Source organism: Coffea arabica, chromosome 2c (genome assembly GCF_036785885.1).
Source record: "Coffea arabica cultivar ET-39 chromosome 2c, Coffea Arabica ET-39 HiFi, whole genome shotgun sequence".
In the NCBI taxonomy this organism is placed as follows: Eukaryota; Viridiplantae; Streptophyta; class Magnoliopsida; order Gentianales; family Rubiaceae; genus Coffea; species Coffea arabica.
In genome coordinates this window covers 15784391-15802386 of record NC_092312.1, presented here as the reverse complement: position 1 = coordinate 15802386, position 17996 = coordinate 15784391, and the positions used below count along the sequence as shown (strand labels likewise).

General features: G+C 35.8%; 1 protein-coding gene across 9 annotated transcripts; it reads left to right on the top strand.

The window, feature by feature from the left end:
• Positions 1–9320: 9320 nt before the first annotated feature.
• On the top strand, positions 9321–16449 carry LOC113731209 (kinesin-like protein KIN-7E). 9 transcript variants are annotated; one of them, XM_027256342.2, is made up of 16 exons: positions 9321–9463; positions 10171–10259; positions 10371–10582; positions 10656–11125; positions 11571–11660; positions 11760–11860; positions 11967–12080; positions 12149–12230; positions 12320–12387; positions 12495–12560; positions 12681–12805; positions 13071–13398; positions 13845–13946; positions 14035–14979; positions 15581–15900; positions 16000–16449. In XM_027256342.2, the coding sequence occupies exons 4-16, from the start codon at positions 10903–10905 to the stop codon at positions 16319–16321; spliced, it is 2886 nt and encodes a 961-aa protein (XP_027112143.2). In that variant the 5' UTR covers positions 9321–9463; positions 10171–10259; positions 10371–10582; positions 10656–10902; the 3' UTR covers positions 16322–16449. The 9 variants fall into 9 exon arrangements, with proteins under 9 accessions (XP_027112143.2, XP_071930681.1, XP_027112146.2 ...); XM_072074578.1 differs by having other exon boundaries at positions 9381–10048; XM_072074577.1 differs by having other exon boundaries at positions 9448–9463; positions 10003–10259.
• The last annotated feature ends 1547 nt before the right edge of the window (positions 16450–17996 follow it).

The window sequence follows — 17996 nt, the reverse complement described above, 5'->3', positions numbered from 1 at the left end:
ATATTTCAAATAATACTCCGTTTGCATCATAAACACATTTTCCAACTCACTTTTTTATATTTTCAATTACCTTTTTATTTCACATACATCACATCATAAAAAGCGTTACAATAATTATTTCAAATAATATTTTAAATAATACTCTATCCAAACAAATCAACTAATATAAATGAGAATTTCCGAATTCCACGCCTTCGCTTACAGTTTAAAAATTTTTAAAAATTATACGCGTTTACACACATCTATTCGCTCCCCTTTTTTTTTTCAAAGGACAAGTTAGCAAGCACTAGCAGTTTAGTCGGGTGCATGCATCAAAGGCGTAGATTCGAGAAGGCTTGACGGAACAACAAAAGCCAAAAGAAAAAGAAGAAAACGGATGATGCACAAAAACAGAAACCAGAATTTCAAAAAAGTTAGTCAAAGGGATTTTGGCATGGCATCTGACTTGGCTTTTTTGTCGGTTCAATTTCAACCCTTCCTTGGGACTAATTCGCGGCCACAATGCTTCGGAGTTAATAATTTTTTCCGCCCTGAGAGCAACCTTCAAACCATCCTCGTCCATCAGTTTCACGGACTCTTCTGGACTTCGATTCATTCTGCATGTGGATGTCTCTTTTATTTTCTTTTGAGAAGAAGTAAAAGAAAATTGCAGCAAAGTAAATCGTGACTCCGTGCGGGTGCGGCTGTTTTCTAAAGTTCCTTTCTTCTTTTTTTTTAATAAATATTTCTTTTGTTATTTTTATGTTGTCCTGGAGAGCATATATGCTTAAAAGAAAATTTTAACGGAGTGGGCTTGTTTGGATTGAGGTTATTTCAGATAAAATAATTTACTTCATAATTTTCAATCACTGTTTTATTTCTTCAATTATTTTTTTATCTCACATATATTACATCACAAAAAATGATTCAGTAATTATTACAAATAAATCATTCAAATAAACTCCTAATTAAACAAACCCATTGTTTGTCGCAATGATAGAACTCTTATAACCTAATCTAACATAATCTAAAGGAAAGGGATCCATTGAAGAAAATTAATTAAAGCGGTCATATGTTGTGGTATACTTTGGTGAGAGGTTGTTTGTCGCAACGATAGAACTCTTATAACCTAATCTAACATAATCTAAAGAAAAGAAATCCATAGAAGAAAATTAATTAAAGCGGTCATATGTTGCCGTATATTTTGGTTAGAGGCAAGGGTTGTTTATGGTCTTGGTGGTGATCACAAGTCAAAGGCCTAGTGGCCATTGAATGTGTCTAGGTAGAAGAAATTATTTATGAAACACGTCAAAACTTTGTGCAAACTACAAATTTTTTCCCGTATAAACACACCAACGCAATTAAATTAGAAATACTAGAAAGTTAACGCATATTAAACCTAAGCTGGACTCACAGAGAACCCACGTCCAACCAATTAGTGACACGACAAGGTCCGGCCAACGTGCAAACTACAAATGACAAGGCCAAAAAAATAGCTTTGTTTGAAAATACGTGTGATCACGATGACCGGAAATATCGCGCACGAATGGTGGATTCTCAAGTGTTCATCAGATTTTGGTCCACTTCGTACCAAAGTCTTGGGTAGTTTAAGATGGGGAAAAAGAGAAAAAAATCAACCAAGTCCAATGTGATTTTCCCAGCCTTTAAGCTTGAGGCTTTAATGAATCGATTCTTCTTAATAAATTGATCCCATCGCAACTTTGAATATGAAATTCAAATTCAAAGGATCAAATAGGGAAAATACTAGTGTGTTTGAACAGGCTTTTCAAAAACTATTTTTATCATTCATACCTATAATAATAAATTTTAAAAAAAAACTCAAAAAATACAATAAAGCTGTTAACTAACATTTGCCGAATTTTAAAAAGAATGAGAAAAAATGGCCCGATCGTCTTACTTTAATTTCCCGAACCAAGAGGTTTGTGAATCGGGATCGCGATGCACATTCTCAAAATTCGGAACCAAGTTTATTAAGACCGAAATGAGCTAATGGAGTGAGAAACTGCGGTCTGGGCCTTCAAGTTTGGGCTTAACGTCCGACCTCATTATGCACTGCTGAATTGGGCAGTATGTTGCATCGCATGGCCCAACAAAATAAGTTGGGTTCTGTAGGTCAGAATCGGATGGCCTATATATCAAAACCAATTTTCATGAATTTTTCGTTTTTTCAACTTTCTATTGTGCAAACTTTTTCATGGATTACCTGACACAAATATATCCAATAAAATGCCATCATTGGCTGCTCAAAATTTTAGTCATTGACAATAACAAAGCTAGCTTCTTCGTTCTTACAATTCAAAGTGTGAGCCTTGGGATATGAATATATCCAATAAAATGCCATCACTTGTTGCTCAAAATTTTAGTCATTGACTATATGACAAAGCTTCTTCGTTCTTACAATTCAAAGTACACCATATCGCTTTCCTTTTTTAATACTAAATTAATTGTTCCAGTAGTTGGGGTTTCCAAACGTACGATAAAGCGATAAAGTTAAAAAAGCCCTTCACCCATGACCACCCCAACCAATTTAATATTGTCTGAAATGTCTTTGTTCCGTCCCAAAATGAACAAAATTTAGTATCCATCTCGTATCTGGGAAGAGCGCAATTAGCACGCGTGCGTTTGATAAAACTGAAATCTCAATTCATTAATTTATTGAATTATTAAATATTAAATCTAATACATTTAAGTATGTATCAGATTCAGTTGATAAGCGAATAGTTTATTACTTAATTTTGAGAGCAAGTTTTGCCTAGAAAATTCAGTGCTACTTAATTAATTCAAATGTTCAATTTTTGATTATCAAACGGTCTAAATATGTTAAGATTTGAATCCATTAAACTTAAGTGCTGAAATAAGTTATCAAACAAAGAGTCAAAGATAGATATTTTTTTTTTCTTTTTATTCAAAAAAAAAGGTAAATATACCTAAATTTAAAAAATTCTCCCCCATCAATCCATCACCCTGGCATAAACTCATAGGTTGGGCCAACTCAGAACAGCAAGTCCCAGTTTTTTGTCGTGCCATATATGAACATCTTATTTTCAGTGTGCCGCCAATAAATAGCAGTTGTAGTTCTGCACCCAAAGTCCGTTAACAACGTTACGTTGCACTCTTATCCCAATCTTATGCTAAGTTCGTTAAATTTGTTGAAGTACAGTACCTAACCTGCTCTGCCCCAAAAAATAAAACACAGGGAAAAGAATCACCGAAAAAAAAAAAAGAAGCCCTTTTCCTAACACGCTGTTATCCACCTTTTCTAATTCGTTTTTCGGTGGTAAGATCCAAGAAGAAGCAAGGCAAAGGGCCAACTTACGAATCAAGAAGTTAGATACGTGAAAGGGACACGTGTCCTTGAATAATAAATGTTGAATGAAACCCCTTGGATCTTTGCAATTGTTGTCTACCAGGATTGCAAACCTTTGCGGTCTGTGTTGTTGGTAAGGCAGCGTGCATTAGAAGTATCTTTTTCGTTGGGGGTTCACTGGTTCAGTTCACCCACTTAGTCGATGGTTGCATCTATTGGTTCTTTGATCTTTATATATATATATATATATATATGTATATATGGTATTCTCAAGTTTCTCAATGGGCTATATATATATATATATATATATATATATATATATTCAAGAGGTGAAGTTTGGTGTTATGGTCTTAGTTAAGACAAATTAAGAACACTAGTCTTGGACAATGCAGATTGTGGTCTCCTGCTGGAATCAAATTACAATTTTGACATTAATGGATAATCAATAGTATTTTCAAACGTGCTCTCGCCAGGCATACTATATTTGAGCTGAAGAACATTTTGGGTTTGACTAATTAATTAATAATACTACTGATGCATGTCACCAATAGCCTTCACAGTATTTGCGACAATAGCAACCTAAAGCTTCGTTGCAACCGTGCAAATTTTGTTGCCTGTTACATTTTTAAAGTTTTTTCTTTTTTTTTTGCGGAACGGCACATCTAATCTAGTCTAATCTATTATTGCTTCTATTCGAACTTACTAGGGGAGCGGCCCAAACTAAATTGAAAGAATTGACGGAGACTGAAGCTACCATCAGATCAGATGGATGCGCCGCGCTCCCTTTTTGATTTAGAAAAAAGTCACATATAATAGCACATTGACGTGAGATACGATTTAAATCCTTCACCTTTCACCCCACAATTCATGTTGTGGTCAACTCCTCTCTAGAAAGTTGGTTATCCTCAAAGCTTTGTTTGGATTGCTATTTTTCCTCAAAAAATTTTTAAAATTTTTTGCCTTGCATACATCAAATTATTACGATATATATACATATATATATATATATAACAAAAATTCTAAAAATAACAATCCAATCGGACTCAGTAGTAGTCTTTTGATCCCGGGCGGGATTGATCTTTTGACTTTTAAGACACAAATTTTGCATTCCTCTATTTTATAATTTGTTTTGTCCTGATGCTGACACCAGATGATTCCACTAATGTCTAGCAGTCTTAATTAGTAGCGGTAATTACCATCTGACCGCCTCATTTCTTCACTCATCATGGTCCAAAGTGGTGGGGTGCAATAATTATTATTCACCCACGTTCGCCTTCCAATTTCTTCGCCTTTTGCCACCTCTTTACGATTTTCTTCAGCCTACGGCGAAGAGGTACCCATTCTGAGTAAGAATTTCCATTACACTCTGATAACCGTAATCCAATGAATTCGTGATTTGCTTGTAGTATTTGGTTTAAATTCAAATGTGCTTGAATTTAAAATTGAGTTATTCAAATTCTACTCGCAAGGACTGGGGGCGTGGGTTTGTTTATAACACCACAAATGACTTAAATGATTCTATCTTTGGAAATGTTGTCGGGTATGACATTAACGAGAAAGGTTAGTGCCGGTGGTGATGTTCTAAAACTAAAAGAGGGTACAAATCAGTAATTTTTAATTTAATTTGAAACTTCCTACTCCTTAATTCTTATGGCTTTATATCGGAAGTAGTAGGGCTGCAAATGAGTCGAATCGAGTCGAACTTTGGCCTTATCGAGTCGATCCTTGACTTAATTTCATCGAACTCGAACTCGAGCTCGAACTTGACAAGCTAGTAATTTTCAAGCTCGAACTCGAAAAAAATAAAAAAAATTATTATTTGTATTTAAAAAAATAAAGAAAAATAATATTTTTTCTTAATAAATAATAAAATATTAAGGATATTTATGTAATTTTACTATTAAAAATAAAAAAATAAAAATATATACTCGAGCTCGAGAGCCGGCTCGCGAGCTAACGAGTTTAATGTTTTGAGCTCGAGTTCGAGCTCGACTCTGGCTCGACTAGCTCGAGCTCGACTCGAGCGGCTTGCAAGCGGTTCGATTCGTTTGCACCCCTAATCAGAAGTAAGCAAATGTCCGAGTAAACTACCAGCTTACTTGTGTTTTTTCTTATTCTTAACAAGATAGAAAAAGAAGATTAAAAAAAAAAAAGAAAAAGAAGATAAGATACTTTAATAACTCTGACATTTAAAATAAGGCGTAAAACATATTATTATTATTTTTTGAGGTAGACTACCATGTTTTTCCATATTTAACAAACTGAATGTGAGTAGTTCGGATGTTTAAATGTTATTATTCAATTTCATTCGAGTGCAAGATTAACTGCTTTTTTTTTTCTTTTTGGAGGAAAAAGAATAAGTGATCTGCAATGCAAACGATTATTTCAAATAACGCACTATCCAAAAAGTGATACCGGAGTTTTCCTTTGTATTCAATTATATTCTCATCAAATTGGATGCCATGATCTTGGTGATTCGTAACTGGAAAGCTGACTTTTTAATGCTAGTCACGAAAACTTGAGAGTGTCATAAATTCCCAAAATCACACATATATGAGCTCCAACTAAAATTATTTATCCTCCTCGACGTTGAATAACATTTCTTTGGGGTAAAACCTACACTCAGTATCCTCGTCCTGGCGCACGGAAGTAGCTAAAGCCCTTGAGGTGGGGCGTTGATTCAACCGACAAAAGTTACTGGTACCATAAAATAAAGCAGAGATTGATCCGTGATCAACGCCACCCTCTGGAATGCACGTTAATTTGGTAAGGGGTACCCTTTGCAGTAGGCACTAGGCGGGCCATTGATTTCGGTTGCATACTGTACCCCGTTCAATTTTGCACGGATTGCCTTTTTGAGTTCATCTGTCTTGTAGATTTATATATACATGTTTTATAAAAGATACTAATAAAGAATTATCTACATTATTAATCTTTAATCCGCCTACACAATAATATTATTCAATCACCTTTTTTGAGTTAGTCTATTTTGTAGATTTACAGAGTTTTATAAACACTTTTGACTGGATACTAATAAAGAACAATCTAGCGTTGATCTTTAACCTATGACTCGTTGGGAGGAGAAGTCCTTGGCATGGACGACATAGGGCGTGCATAAGTTTTCTTTTTCTGTGGCTTTCCAATGAAAAGACAATAGGAAGTTGGGTTGTGATTACAACTCTAGGGTCAATACACATTCTAGATCAATGTCAAGAATTTTGTTAGAATTTCGAAGATAAGCATTAGATTTTATGAAGGGTATCCAAAAAAAGGAATTCAAAAAATGGAGAAATTCCATTTTGTCTGCTGCGGTAACTAGTAAGTAAACTTGAAAATGGGACAAAACTTGTTATAAGCTCATAAAATCACATTAAAAAAAAATTTTAAATGACAAGTACTTGGATATCAAGCATATTTTGTATGGATTTTTTAAAACTAATTTGAGAAGTACATTTGTGGAACAACAAACACGCTCATGTTCAAGTAGTGTTAAAAATGTGTTAAAGTCAATTACAAATATATTTATCAAATTTATTTTTTTACCACATTTTCTTGATTGGTGAGATTCGTTTCTAATCTACATAATCATTTAAAAAGGGTGATAGAAGTTGAGAGGAATATGTCGGAGTTGTTATAAGTTGTAATTATTGGGTAATTTCAACGGACAACTATGTGTTGATTGTATCTGAACAGACGAAGGCCAACTTGACCTTATAATTAGGGTAGATCAAGAATTTTAAAAGGCGATACGGTGTATTTTTACTACAATAGTATTCAAGCCACACCCTAATATGTGTAGTTAACAAAAGATATACTTATCAAAATTATCTTTTTAAAAAAGTTTTATTGGTCGTATCACTTTATAATATATATAATTATACAGAAAGATGATGGCGGTTATGAAGAATATGTCGGATTTCGTGTGAGAAAGTTGCAGTTAATGAGTTATCTCCTAATTGTGGAAAATTTTTTTGGATTGCATCGAGACAAATTTACCCTTGTAATTAAAGGTAAATTAGCAATAGGAACCTTAAAAAATGAGAACGCGTGTGGTGATTCTTTTTTGTATATATTGTACGAATTTGTAAGATAATTCCCCTTATATATGGTGAAGATAATCCTTGTGTTAACACATGGATCATGGATGACGATGGAATATCAATTTTGAAAAAAAAAATTTTGGGTGGAAATAGGAGGGTTGAATTGATCGAACTGCGTGGTTTTTGCGAAAGTTTGCATGCTGTAGCCCCAGTGACGTAGCACCAGGCTAGTGATGGGTTGTGTAGTTTCCCAAATTACAATCTCCGTCGCAGTCGTACCGGGCCGGGGCTGGCCTGGGCAGTGGCCAGTGGGCACCAGGAAAGTGGGGCGCTCCGCTCCGCTCCTCTCCTGCGAGCCGCTGGCCACCGGGCATCTCATCCATCAACGGTAAAGCGCCATTTCGTCTGGTACGATATTCTACACCGACAAAGCGGACCGCCACGTGGGCACGTGGCGGTCGTCCAGGCTTTCCCCCATAAAAGGAAAGCCCAAACCCGTCATTTCCGCTCTTCCTGCCCAAAGGTGCGAATTTGGTAAAATTGCTAAAATAGAACCACCATGTTCCTCTAAAATCTTTTTCCACCCTTATATTATATAAGAAAAAACCTAAAAATATGTGGTCTCTCACATACTTCAGTTTCAAACACCATATTGATCATCGGTTAGGATACGCAGCATTTTATGTTCTTATCAAGTATAATTGTTGGACTAAAATCTCCATGTTCACATCATCTATGCCACATGGAAGTCTTTTTCTCTTTGAAAACGAAAGTGTTTATGTACAATTTTTTTAAATAATATTTATTTATATCATAAATATATTTTTAAAATTTTTTTATATTTTCAATCACCTTTTATATCATACATGTCCTATTACAAAACATATTACTCTCTTCCTCTCAATTATTTTGTCATGTTTTAAGAGTTTAACTTTTTAATAATAGTGGTTTAATTGTGATGCCTGCATTTTTCTTTTCAATCTTACGCTTATAAATTCTAAATTTGAATTTGAATGATAATATGTATATGATTAAAGCGAAAGACTATTATGTTAAAAGGAAGGACTAAAAAGTGGTTTGACTTTTTCAACATAACAAACATTTTTTGACATGCCAAAATATAAAATATGACACGTTTCAATGGAACGAATGTAAGTATCGCATTATTCGAAATAATTTGCTTAAACTAAAAGTACTAAACTATTATTCCAAATATTTTTTTTCCAAATAATCTCTAACATGAAGTATTGCAGACTTACGGCGTTGCATTTCCTAAAAGTACAGGGGAAAAATAAGAAAACACACACCTCAGTCCACAATGAAAATGAAAAAAAAAAGAAAAAAGAAAGACGATAAAATGTTCAATTGTCCTCAAACTATTATAATTTTTAATTTTTAGCCCTACAATTATTAAATGTGTAATTTTAACTTTGCAACTAATTCAAACGTATACACATCAACCCCTTCCATGAACTTGAGTCTTATGTCCAATAGAAACAAAATATCAAAACTATCAAGAACAATCTCTATTGTTGGATATAACAACTCAAGCTGACTGAAGTGTTATAAATGTACGTTTTAATTAGTTAGAAAGTTAATATTATCAAAATGTCAATTTAATAATTGAAGGAGCAAATGTTGATTTTTGTAGTAGTTTGAAGGCTATTGGAGCATTTTGTCCAAAAAAAAAAAGAGGAAGATGTCGATAATCTCACTCAAAAAGATTAAAGTTAAATTATATGAATTACAAATTAGTCTGCTTAGCAAAGCACCTCTTATTTATGTCCTTCAAACTATGCGTTAAAGTGGCAACAACGTAGCATATGTCCTTAGTTTGTGCATTAAAAATGGTAACAATTCGTTCCGAGAAGACGAGTTGTTCAAAGATCAGACAGAAATCAAATTTTTGCATTTTAAATTTGAGGGAGTAATTTTTCTACTTTAGGATCTGAAGGACTATCTTATAAATTTCGTCATCCGAGAATACAGCCAGCATTGCAGCAGCCAAAGGCAAAGTTGAAAAAATTGGCAACAGCCCCTCCAAGTCCCTATCTGCTAAGTTGGGACTAACAGGAATGCGCTACCGAACCATTCCATCTTCACAGCTCCGGCCTCTGTGAGTCCTTCCCTCCCCACTTATCCGTGCTTTGCTAATTTTTTGTTTTGATTGGAGTCGCCATTTTATTATTAGACCGCTGCAGTATTTTAGATCCACGGCGGTGGTTGTGGTGGGGGGGGGGCTGCGGTTGGCCGAAAGTCACTGTTCCATTCGGTCGCTGTCTGTGGATTTCTTTTTCAGTTTTGAAATTCAACCCCTCACAGTCTCATTCTTGATTCTCCTCCATTTTCATCTATTTTTTGAGTAATATATACACATATACACCTCTCACTCACTTTATTCGACGCGTAAAGGTTCCTTCTCCGCCGCTCTCTCTCTCTCTTTCTCTTACCTCTTCATTATCCCTTTGACAACTTCACTTTCACACTTCTCCTCCATTTTCCCGGATGTTCAGAGTTTCTCAGACAGCTTTTCCTCCCTACTAAATATTCGAAAAGAAAAGAAAAGAAAAACTAACTATTTTTTTCCCAGCATTTTTTTCAAGTACTAGCAATTTCACCGCTGAAGTGAATCACGTTATACAATTTGCATGCTAGTTTTTCTCAAATGCGGAGGAATCGGCGCTGGCGGTTACGTGGTCAAGTGTGATATTACTTTTGGAAGCCCATGAATTATCTGATGCTTTTAGTGGAGATTTAATTTAATTTCAACGGTTACATTTTTGTTTATTTTTCTGCAAAAAATCGGCATTTTTAAATTTGCAGTTCTGAGCTTCTGGCCAGTCAGTTAGAGAGGAGCCCCTTCTCATCTGAAACCTCAGCTGTCGCTGCCGTTTCTCTGAAAACGACTCAAGGTGAAGGGGCCTCAACGCAATTCATTAATTTTACAGCTCTCTCTCTCTCTCTCTCTCTAAAGAAATGAAGAATTAGAAAATGTTCTTTACAAGTTTATATATTTGCACCAGGGTCCACCTACTGCGAGAACACCGAGCCTTTACAGAGCTCTATAAAGAAAAAAACCAGAAAAGGAAAGAGAAGAAACAATTTGTTCCTTGGTATTGAAGCATTGTTGGGTCCACATTAAGCAAAGCTGTGTCACGAATGGCCCATTAGATTTTTGGGGGAAAAAACTTGAGGCCTACGGTTAAGCAAAAGTGCTAATCACAACTAATCCCTCGTAAATAATCCTTTTCACATACTTTGTTAGATTGTCTAATGTTACTTTCTTTAATTAGCTTCTTCTGTTGCAGACAATGATGCAGTTATGAATTCTGGTTGGAGATGGCTGTTGTATTGCTGTTGAAGATGGGACAGCTTTGCTTCAACAGCCTAACTGCCTTACTTCTTTTGGGCAGTTGTATGGAACAGTGAAATTTTGTGCATTTAATTTTTTCGATTGTTTGGGGAGTTTGTAACCATGGGTTATTGATTTTTGGTGATCTTGGAGCGAATTTTGGAAAAATTAGCGAGATAAAGAAGGAAGTGGGTTCTTGAGAGATGGGGGCTATTGGAGGAGAAGAGTTGATGAAGTGGGAGAAAATGCAAGGGATGGCAAATGGAAGTGAAGAAAAGATTCTGGTGTTGGTGAGGTTGAGACCTTTGAGCGACAGGGAGATTTTGAGGAATGAGGTTTCGGATTGGGAATGTATTAATGAGACCACCATTTTGTACCGGAATAGCCTCCAGGAGCGGTCTGGGCTCCCAACTGCTTATTCATTTGGTAAGACACTGGATTTAGCTGTTCACTTTATAAGTGTCAATCTGAGATTGAAATGGGAATGTGTCTGAGCAGTCTTTCTTAGCTTAAATCCAGATATTGTGGCTCTTTACTGTACATTGTTTTCCATCTTCTTTAAACTTTGGTGTTCTAATCCTGTTTTTCAAGATAAATGCTTGTAATTGGCTCATCAAGGGATCCGATGCAACTTACTGCTGGTTGTTAATTGCAAGTGAATATGGAGTTAGGCTATTAAGCTATACTCTTGACATTTTTGCAATGTATTAACAGCATTGATAGTTTGAAGTTTTGATGTTCTGCTGATTTTAACCGTCTGCTTAAGTTGTCTACAATTGCATTAGAAATTTTCACAAAGTTTTTTAATTAATTTTTTCCTTAACCCCCCCCCCCCCCCTCTTTGCTGCATGGATTACTTCTCTGAGGGTAGACAGAGTATTCAGAGGTGATTGTCCGACAAGGAAAGTGTATGATGATGGAACAAAGGAAATTGCTCTTTCGGTTGTTAATGGTATCAACTGTAAGTATCATAAAGGTTTTATTGTTTGCTTATTGGTGCTGTAATTCATGCATACTTGACAAGCTCATGTTTTTCAATTTCCAAAATATTGTGGTTTAGCAACCATTTTCGCGTATGGGCAAACGAGCAGTGGAAAGACATACACCATGAATGGGATTACCGAGTATACAGTAGCAGATATTTATGATTACATACAAAAGGTAAAATATCAAGTCTGGTGCTGTTGTTTTAGCTGTGATTGTCACAATGCATCTTCTACTTTGTCTGGCTATCTGCTTCGAATTATCTTTCGTGCCTTTTTTTCAGCATGAAGAAAGGGCATTTGTTTTAAAGTTTGCTGCAATGGAGATCTATAATGAAGTTGTAAGAGACCTGCTTAGCACAGATAATACTCCACTCAGGCTACTTGATGATCCAGAGGTGAATGCATGTCTCTTCTTGCATCCTGTAGGTTTATGAAATTGTCTAATCATATCCAACTTTTACAGAGAGGGACCATTATTGAGAGACTCACTGAAGAAACTCTGAGAGACTGGAATCATCTGAAGGAGCTCCTATCAATCTGTGAAGGTTAGGAAAACTTAATAGACTGCATTGTCATTTCCATTGCCTATTTAAAAGAGGAAATGATGAGTTATTCAATTATGAATTTGGGGCAGCTCAAAGACAAATTGGCGAGACCTCTTTGAATGAAACAAGCTCTAGATCTCATCAAATACTTAGATTGGTATGCACATACCAGCACTCCCTCTCCTCTGTGAACATTTTTCTTGTGAGAACTGTGTATGGAGGACCCTAAAAATCTTATACACACATACTTTTCATTTGATTCAGACGATTGAAAGTTCAGCTCGTGAGTTTATAGGGAAGGACAACTCCACCACTCTGGCAGCCAGTGTGGTACTGCTACATAATCTCCCCAAAAAATTTCTATTTCCCTAAGAATTTATGGGAGTAATTTGGTGAGTTTTTTTATAAAATAAGCTTAGTCATTCCAAGTTAATTTGTTTTTATCTGCAGAATTTTGTTGACCTGGCTGGGAGTGAGCGTGCATCTCAGGCATTATCTGTTGGTCAAAGGCTAAAAGAAGGTTGTCACATCAATCGCAGTTTACTTACCCTGGGAACTGTGATTCGTAAGCTAAGGTTGAGTAGTCTTTCTATCTTCCATGACAAATTCAGTTGGCTTCGTGACAGTTATCATGTTTGATGGGTTTTTGGTTCTCTAAATCCATATAAACCGGAAAGTGCCTTTTAATTGGTTGGGAGTAACTACAATTGGATGTCCATCTTTAAATTCTCTTCTGTATATTCCATGCTTCTGATTATTTCTCATACTATATTAGAGCTCAAAAGTTGTCATTTTAAGGTGCTCATTTCTCATTAACTTTGGTGTGTTAATCTAATGCAGCAAGGGAAGACATGGTCATGTCAACTACAGAGATTCTAAGCTAACACGAATACTACAACCTTCTTTGGGTGGGAATGCAAGAACTGCCATCATTTGCACCTTGAGCCCTGCACGAAGCCATGTTGAGCAATCTAGAAATACTCTGCTATTTGCTAGTTGTGCTAAGGAAGTTTCCACAAATGCACAAGTCAATGTGGTGATGTCTGACAAGGCCTTGGTGAAGCATTTGCAAAGAGAAGTTGCTAGATTGGAAAGTGAACTAAGGACTCCAGGGTCCATCAATGATCATACAGCATTGCTGAGAAAGAAAGATTTGCAAATCGAAAAGGTTTTGCTGTTTTTTAAAAAGTTTTTATATTATGGTACACAAATAAGATGCAAAAAGAATAAATAAAGAAAACAGAGCCCGATAAAATGTGAATCTTTTGTTGTAGTCCTAGTTGACATTTGATTCTTGAATAGAATAGAAACACATTTAGGTGAATGATGTATTTGTGTTTCTATAACATCACAGAGACATTTATGATGTCTGTTTATTTCACTTGGAATATATGACTCATAATATCCCCGACAACTAGTTGATATTTGCAACCCCATCCATAGGTATTTCAGTATTTGTTAGTAAAAGTGCTCTCTCTCTCTCTCTATATCTATATATATGTGTGTGTGTGTGTTTGTGTCAGACTTATACTGAGGTTAAGGGCACAAAATGTTGGTCATTGCAAAACTTTTCTACAGAGGATTGCTCGTAACATGGTTGTGTACCCTCTACAGTTGGAAAGAGAGGTGAGGGAGCTCACAAAGCAACTGGATCTGGCACAATCACAGATTGAGGACTTGCAACAAATGGTTGGAAGTCAGGCTTCCAGACTATTGGTAATTTCTCCTATTTGTTTTTTTATCTTCTAAATGGTAAACAAGGTTTCAGAGCGCCAGCTTGCTATTTTCTGGACTTATGCTTCAGGATATGGAAGAAAAAAAGGCATGTGAAGATGAATGCTTGATATCGGAGTCATCTGGTGAAACTGTTCCTGCCATACGAATATTTAGGGCACCTCGATCTTGTGAAAGAGACAACGCAGGGGAAGAGCTTTCCCACAGACAGATTTCAGAACATAGTCTTGACCGCTCTCCATCCAATGTTGCTTCTACATTGATGTCAAATGGAAGCAAGTTTCATTGCTCTGATGCTAGTTTGGGGGATGGCGAATTTGTGGCTGGAACTGGAGAGGATTCTGATGAGATCTGCAAGGAAGTTCAATGTATCGAGACAGGTAAGTCTGATGAGGATAACAGATTTGTAATGGTTGACAACACTGAGAATGGAGGGAGGTCTCCGATGCCAAGGGTACCTGGTAATCAAAACAGGGAAGAGGGGGAACTCTTATCAACCATTTCTAGACGAGCAAGTGGCATTCAGAATGGCTTCACTTATGGAGCATTGGAGCAAAATATTCAAAGAGTTCAGAAGACCATAGATTCTCTTGTTACTCCTTACCCAGAGGAGCAGTCCCGTTGGGACTCGTCTACTACTGCATCTGGTTCTAGAAGTCTGAAGTTGACCAGAAGCAGGAGTTGTAGAGCTAATCTGATGGTTGGGTCATCTTCACCTGACTCTGAGACAATACAAGATGGTGAAGCAACCCCACCTGATGGACTGGAGAAAAACTTCCCAGGAAGACCAGAAGGTCTTCGCAGAAAGCACTGGAAGATACCTCCATTTACCTTTGGTGCAAATGGTGGAAGATTGTCAAGAAGCAACTCACAGTCCTCTAATGGTAGCGGCTTCGTGGATGACCTAAAATCTCAAAACAATGCTGCAGATGAGGATATCCCCAGTGTCAATACTTTTGTTGCTGGAATGAAAGAAATGGCCAAGCGTCAGTATGAAAATAAAATGGATGATCAGGTAAGACTGATCATATTTGTTGTTTGTATTGAGCTTGTCTATGAGGTGTCATAATTTTCTATTGTAGTCTCTATTCATCTTATGGGATAACTGCCTGGCTGCCACTTTGCATTACTAATTTGTTATGGTTTTACTTTTGTTTGATATTTTGTAATTTCTAGATAACTTTCCTCCTTTTGTTGTGGAATCTAGATGCTCCCAGTAGAAATTGTTTGATATCAATGACTTTTTTCTTCTTGTCAAATGCTTTATGAAAGCAGGTTTCATGCATAGTTTTTTTTTTAAATTTAATATTGAACATCGTACTATAGGAAATTTCAATGGATGTGTTGTTTGAAACTGTGTGTAAATCTAAAGCAAAAATCTGAACGTCTTGTGCTATCCATGGCGTGAATCTAATAGAGTATAATTTGCGTGCATTTGACTGTAGTTTCTGATAAGTGGGCGTGATTTGTAGATTCACAGTTTTGTGGTGGTGCATTCAATTTAGTAACTAGTTGTTTCTGGACATGCATTGGTTGTGGGGTGAATTAGTAACTTGAAACTGAGGCCTTTCTCACGATTTTGCCATCCTAACCTGTCGCTTTTCTGTGGAGGATAGGGTCAAGGAACTGATTGTGTGGCTGAAAGTCCAGGAAAGATTCTCAAAGATATTGGGCTCGATCCGCTGCTGGAGTCTTCAGGAGATCCTTTGCAATGGCCACTGGAGTTTGAAAGATTACGGGGACTGATATTAGGGCATTGGCAAACTTGCAATGTTTCTTTGGTCCATAGAACATATTTCTTCCTGCTTTTTAGAGGTGAACCAATGGATTCTATTTATATGGAGGTGGAGCTACGAAGGCTCTTCTTCCTGAAGGAAACCTTTTCCAAAGGAAACCCAGTTGAACAAGATGGTCGGACATTAACTTTAGCTTCAAGGTATATCCTCTTTTTCCCCCTCTCCTCCCTTTCACGCTACAGCCAAATGAATTTGATGGCATCCTGAATATCGTAAACTTCATCTCCACCTATGTACAGCCTAAAGGCACTTTTGCGGGAGAGACGAATGCTAAGCAGGTTTGTCAACAAAAGATTGACTAGTGATGAAAGAAATAGAATATATCAGAAATGGGGTATAGGTTTGAACTCAAAGAAAAGGAGATTGCAGCTAGTCCAACGTTTGTGGAGCCACACCGAGGATATTGATCATGTTTCAGAGAGTGCTGCTATCGTTGCGAAGCTGATCAAGTTCTCCCAACAAGGTCAGGCGATCAAGGAGATGTTTGGGCTTAGCTTCACACCTCCACGCTTGAGTCGGAGGTCATTTGGCTGGAAAAATAGCACGGCTTCCCTTGTATGAGCTCTGCAGTGAATCTATATAGTGAAAATACACAGGCGAGTTGTTAGGTTAATTATCTTCACTGGAACTGTGATTTGTTATTGAAGGATTATCCAGACTTTATGATATTTCTTGAAGATTCCATATTAGAGTTTTTTTTTTTTTTTTTTAAATATAATTTGTCCATTTTTCCCTTCTTCATTGGCTTATGTTTTCACAGACATATGTACTTGATGTGTGAAGGGAGCAAGAAAGCCAATTAACAACTGCTAGGAGCAATCCTTTTCGTAAGCATGGCTAAGGACATGGTTTACTTTATTGGATTGTTTTGGTCAAATTCTCGAAGAAAAGGGAAAAAAGGGGAAGTCTGAACACCTTCAGGTAAAAAAGAAAAGTAGGGAAATACTATGGTTTGGCCAAGTTCTGTCGTTTTAAAAATTTTGAATTCTAATACTCGATATCTATTATATATACGATATGGTTCTTGCTAAAAAGTAAAAGTAAAATCCCTGACCAAAAAATGAATAAATTAAATAAATGTAGTACGTGTTTTGCTAATCCATCCTTCAGATAAAAATGGTTTCTTAAACATGGCATCCTTGCATTTGACCTAGGATGATGTAAGCGACAGAAAAAGGAAAAGGAAAAAATGGTTAATTGCGCTCAATTCCATTTGTATCTATAAATCCAACAATTAATAATAGAAAGTTTCAATAAAGATTTTTTCTCTGAAGAGAATAAAGAAAATTGTGTGTATTTTTTCTCTTGAAAATGATATATTAACCAAATGGGAAGCACAAAAAGAGAATGCATACTAGTTTAAGAGGCAAAGTGAAAAAAGAGAGCCACTTACCATTGTGAGCTTGTGACTAATCTCGATGGTATTGACACAACAATAATTTTATAGTTGTAACAAATTTAAATTGAAAAGATTATAATATCATTTGTAATCAAAATGAAGTGATGATTGTTGGTGACAGATTTTTCCCCTTATGTAAAATGTTGTTGTGTAATTTATTTTTTAAAAACAATACTATGACAATCGCATAGATGTTGGTGGTAATTTTCCATAAAATTAAGCTAATTAAAGCCTTTTTTAACAAATAAATGAAAGGGATAATTTCATAAATTTCCTCTGAAGTTTGTGATAATTTCATTGAGCTCTCTAGATATTTCAAAAATTACACTGACCTCTCCTAATTTGACACTTTTGGTAGATTTGATCAAAAATTTAAATGGATAACCTAAAATGCCCTTAGTTTATAAAGATCTTCCTAAACAATTGTAAAATACATTGCAAAAAATATTAAAAAAGCATCAAGTTTTCAATACCTATATTTATTATTTAATAAGCAATTATTACAATAGTTTTGTCACTATGATTGGCTATTGCACATGGTGCTTTACTTGCGATACATATTCCTTCTAAGTTGGACAAGAAAATATTGTCATAATTTTTTTAGAGTTTGTGAATATTTGATTTGTGGGAATTATCATAGTTTAGTAGTAGTGTTGGATAGTTTTCTTTTAAGTTATTGTTGTTTTTGATACCAAAAAAAAAAATCAACAACAAAATTAGACCACATGCAAAGTTGTCAAAAAGAAATCATTACTTCAACATTTAGTAATAATAGTGACTAAAGTCAATATTTATAATTTATAGTTATACAATTTTACTCGCAAAATATCAAAAAGA

Coding starts and splice junctions, on each gene's coding strand:
- LOC113731209 (XM_072074580.1), top strand. CDS start 10,903: ATGGGGGCTATTGGAGGAGAAGAGTTGATGAAGTGGGAGAAAATGCAA. Junction 11,126..11,570: donor CCCAACTGCTTATTCATTTG/GTAAGACACTGG, acceptor CTCTGAGGGTAG/ACAGAGTATTCAGAGGTGAT. Junction 14,980..15,580: donor AAAATAAAATGGATGATCAG/GTAAGACTGATC, acceptor TGTGGAGGATAG/GGTCAAGGAACTGATTGTGT.